General features: G+C 48.8%; 1 protein-coding gene across 1 annotated transcript; it reads left to right on the top strand.

Moving 5' to 3' along the window:
• The first annotated feature begins 2510 nt into the window (after positions 1 to 2510).
• On the top strand, positions 2511 to 4613 carry LOC119341275. The gene is made up of 2 exons (XM_037613157.1): positions 2511 to 3951; positions 4392 to 4613. The coding sequence occupies exons 1-2, from the start codon at positions 2589 to 2591 to the stop codon at positions 4400 to 4402; spliced, it is 1374 nt and encodes a 457-aa protein (XP_037469054.1). The 5' UTR covers positions 2511 to 2588; the 3' UTR covers positions 4403 to 4613.
• Positions 4614 to 4881: the final 268 nt, after the last annotated feature.

Here is a 4881-nt window from a genome sequence, read left to right as displayed (position 1 = left end):
GTTGAAGTCCAGATCATTATTCAAAATTTACCAGATCTATTTGCTGGGAAGGACCGGGAGGATGGGGGGCTGACCTTGCAGGTGGGCATCGAGTACGTCATCGAGTACCTTCCTGCCTGGCGGCAGGGACGTCGTCGACAAAGCGGCGAAGGACGGAGTCCAGGAGGCGCCACGCCTTGATTCTCCTCTGCGGGGTCCTGGAGGCGCTCGAGCACGGCCATGTCGGCACCATACACCTCGTTGCCGGCGGTTTGCGGACGTATCTGGGCATGTGTCGCGGGGATCCGACGACGAAGAGAGGTGGAAGAGAGGAGAGGAGCATGTGTCAATCAAATCCTCCGATGCGAGATCGGGATCGGCGGCGGATCATAAGGCAGATTGCCATCAAAGTGGCAAGGCGCCAAGGCCAGCCCTCTCTTTGCCTGGACGAAGGGAGGAGGGAGGCCGAGACCCGCGGCGGCGCAGGGAGGAGGGAGGCCGAGACCCACGGCGGCGCAGGGAGGAGAGTTGGGACAGGTAGTCGAGGGTTGGGGATGCAAGGGTTAGGCGGCGAAGGGATGGAGCGGCAGGGGCGAGCGGCGGCGAACGAGTGTGCGTGAGGGCTTTTTTTCGCTGGTTATTTTTCATAGGTTTTTTATCGCTGGTTAATCGTCGTAGATTTTTTTGAGCGAGGGGGCTGGTGGAGGACTCGGTACGTGGTTTTTTCGGTTAGTGGCGGGTCAGCGTGAGGTGGGAGAAGATACCAAAATAGGTACCAAAAATAACCGGGTGAGGTGGAACGAAAATAAAATCTGAAACGCGACCTACCAACTGAGACATTAGGAGTAGATATATCAATATTGTTTTAGATTTAAGATGTTCATTTGTAGGTTTAAATCAATATAAAATTATGGACGGGAACTATATAGAAAATTACATGGGAAGAATAAAATTATACTTAAATCAATTATATATATTTGTAGCAAATGTTTAAAATTATGAAACATCATGTAAATATTTGTGTCGCCTTTCTTGACACACCACATCATTGGCGATACTTTTATTTACGTTAGCAGAATGTCTTCGTCTATATAAATGTTTCCTTACATTCATATAATCTAATTGTAATATTTGGTGACCCGCAGTTTTGTGTCTTGAGATGTAATATTATTTTAGGTTGTTTGCTAGATAGAATAAACCATGCTATTTCCTCTTGCATTGCATGTGTTAACAATTTAAGAAGGGTCTATCTACAAATAATCTAAATATTTGGGCTCATACTTGCATTCAAACCTGGAGATCTCTTTGTAAACCCACCTCCTCATTGGTTGTAATACTAGCATATATTGTTCGTTGGTACAGGTAACTCTGCTAATACTTTCTTGGCAGTTCATCTAACTGTTGAGTCTGTGGAGGAGCACGCGGTTAGGCAACAGGCGCGGTACGACCAGTGCATGCTGCCCGCCGCTCCACCTTCGCCAAGTCTAACGTGACACCAGATATGGCTCCATAATGACCCATAGCTTGCCGCCGCCTGGGCCCTCGACTGCTCCATCACCACCGCGGAGACGGCCGCCTGGTACCGCTGCCGCCTTGACGATGAGCTCACCAAGACTTGCAAGGAGTGGTCGCTTAGCGACTTCTCTACCAACACCAGTAGGGGCCAGGCCGCCGCCAGAACATCAAGGACGCCGTCGGCATTGGTCGCGGTCACCTCCCGCACCGCGCGGGAGGAGGCGAGCAGTAGGGAGTGGCCGGACAAGGCTCTCGTGGCGGACTAGCGTCCTTCCGTCATTGTAGGGATGGCGATGATGATGATGATGATGACACGGACGGCGACAATGGTGCGGTAGGGAGGCAACCACACGTATAAGGTGGTCGTCCGATACAAGTTCTAGGTTTTGTTTTCTAGTTTTTAGTTAAACAGTCAAAATTGACCTTTTTATGTAAATTATGTCGAAACTTTTTGTATACCCAAAGCATTGGATGGCCGGCTCCTGCATCCGTGTCCACAGACAGGGCCTCCCAGTCGATGGACAGATGTTGTGTCCAGTTTGCAGGTCAGCATTGGAGGTGCCCTTATATCACTATTCGGGGAAAGTTTCAGATTGCTGGACCATTGGTTTAAGAGACTTATGCTTTTGAACTTTTAACTTGAAAATTTGACCGGATTTTACCTGAAACCTCAAAGTTTACATAAACATTTGGGAAAAAAAAAACCAAAATTGAAGAATACATGTTTTTACTAATTTGGGGAAGTTGTAGTTTACTTGAATCACTTGTTTGCGAGATTTATGAATCTAAACTTTCGGCTTCAAAATTTGATCGCGGAAATGTGAGTCTATCTACCAGGTTTGTTGGTTGAACTACAATGATAGTTATGCCCAAGGGACGGTGAAATAGGGCTTTATTCTTGTGCGAATTACGGTGCGTGGATCTAGGGTGAGACAGCCCATCCAGGCTTCGGGCCTTCTTTGACTCGGCTGATGATGCATCTGATCATACGGCCACCGATGGGAATCGACGGATTCAGTACTCTGATCGACACCAAATAGCCTTCACGCAATCAGCGCCGCCACTAAACAATAGGATCCACCTCCAAGGAAGCCATGGCCGCCGCCTCCTCCTCCACCGTCATTAGTCCGCCTCCACTACCCGACGGCGAGGGAGACGGCCACGACCCCCCAAACTGGATCCTCCTCGACACCCTGGGCTACATCGCAGAATACCCCAATGCCACTTTCGCCCAGAGCTCCACCAGCACCGCCCAACGCATCGAGGTGTCCTTCTGCACAGCCCGTCCTCCCCACGTCTCCCACTTCTGCGTCCACTGCCCGGGCCTCGGACGCGCCGATTTCTCCTTGGCTCCCACGGTCATCAGCGCCGAGGCCGATCTCATCCTCTTCTGCGTGTCCGCCAGCCCCTCCATCCTGTTTAATCCGCGTTATTGCGACTACTTCCTCTACAGGGCGCACCCTCGGTGCCCGGTGCTGGAGCTTCTTCCCCACCCGTACCCACACCAATTCCGCGACAAGGAGGTCGCCCTCCTAAGCCTCGGCGACGACGGGGCCGAGTACGCCATTGCCATTCTCACAAGCAGGTGCCTGAAGGTGAGCCTCAAGGAGGATGGTACGCTCAACGAGACGGAGTTTGATCTCTGCCTGTACCGCTCCTCCAGAGCCCAGGAGGGGTGGACTTCCAAGGTGGTGTCCGTGGCAGATCCACTGAGGGACGCGGTGTGCCCCACGGATTGTGCGCCATACCATGAGACAACCAAGGTGATCACGCTCGGGCGTGGCATGGTCTGCTGGGTTGACCTCTGGCGTGGCATCCTCCTCTGCAATGTGCTCGAGGAAAATCCCCTTCTCCTTGACATCCCGCTACCGCTGCCGGCGAGGGGTAACTGGAGACTCTACCACAAATCCAGCTCGTACAAATATCGGGACATCACCGTCAGCCCGCTCAAGGATACCATCAAGTACATTGAGATTGAGGTCTGCCCACCAAGAAACCCTCCTGCTGATGAGTCCTATATGGACTGGTTTCACCAAAAGCGCCGTGACAAACGGTGCAATGCACCTTGTACGGGCTGGAAGGCCAGGACATGGAGCCTATCGACCACCACAATTCCTTCATGGAAATGGCGCCTTGACTGCACCCTCGATGTTGCTGACATCGATGTCCAACCAATCCATTCTGAGCAGCTACCTAGGACGTGTAGCATTACCGACAACCTCACCCAAGCAACATGTCTGCAACGACTCATCATTGGTTTCCCCACCTTGAGCATGGACGATGATGTTGTGTACATGCTTTCTAAGGCCTGCCCCGAGGACCAGATGGAAGTGGTGATTGCTATTGATATGAGCAAGAAGACGCTTCAGGGAGTGACTAAGCTTGTTACCGGAAAAGATTTCACCGATACACGTATCTGCACCAGTGAAATCTCCAAATATCTTAGTAAAGATGAAGGTAATTTTGCTTAGTACTTGCTTTGTGTATGTGTGACTACATGTATGAATGCTCTGCTTATCTTATATGTACTGATGAACCCCCACCAGTGACAATTCAAAAAAATAACTATACCAATGGGTTCTTGGTAAGCATAGTGTGCCTATTGGGAAGGTAACAAGCAATAACGACATTTAGTAGAGGAGAATGTGAACTGCTAGCAATATTTTAGCCATTGAAACCTGACCCATCTCGATGGCTAATATAAACGAAAGAAAATCAGTGCATCTTGCCACTTTGCAGTTTAATAACTTCGGTCTGCATCAAAACCACACCAAACATGATTGAACTTCTTGTTATCGCATTTGCTTAGTGGATTCATTTTTTCTTACCAGTTGAACATATATGTAGTTAGCACTCTGAAAGTGTTTGCCTTTTGTTTTTGTCGTTTTGTCTATCAGTGGCCAGGTAGAGCTTCAGCAAGGTGTTTCTCAGGCAGTGCAGGGACTTGTCCAATTGGATGTGCATCTATACCCTTGTGCCAAATAACTTCATTCGACAACCAGAAAACAATAAGGTTGTAAAATAGCTCAGTAATTGTTTTTCCAACTATTGTGAATCTCTATTAGACAATCAGTCCTTGGATGTTCTTGCCTCGTCCTACAGGTATACACGCTGGTCAATTGGCCAACATTTCTGCATACTCCAGTTACATTCTTCATCGAAATCTAATTAAAAATCTAGGATTTTGAGTTTGGGTTAGATATGATCAAGACATGCATGCTAGCCATTCATTGATGAAAATTTCAGTTGAACTGCTTACTTCGCAACCAAATGATGTGTGTTTGTCCAACTATGTGCTGCACCTGTAATTTTTTTGTGGGACATGCTTGATCCTCCATAATGTTTGTACAAAGGTAAACTTTTCTACTGAGTATTAGATGAGTTTGC

The sequence above is a fragment of the Triticum dicoccoides genome, chromosome 7B, assembly GCF_002162155.2.
Source record: "Triticum dicoccoides isolate Atlit2015 ecotype Zavitan chromosome 7B, WEW_v2.0, whole genome shotgun sequence".
Classification (NCBI taxonomy): Eukaryota; Viridiplantae; Streptophyta; class Magnoliopsida; order Poales; family Poaceae; genus Triticum; species Triticum dicoccoides.
The sequence above is the reverse complement of the archived record's forward strand: the minus strand, read 5'-3'. Positions and strand labels throughout refer to the sequence as shown.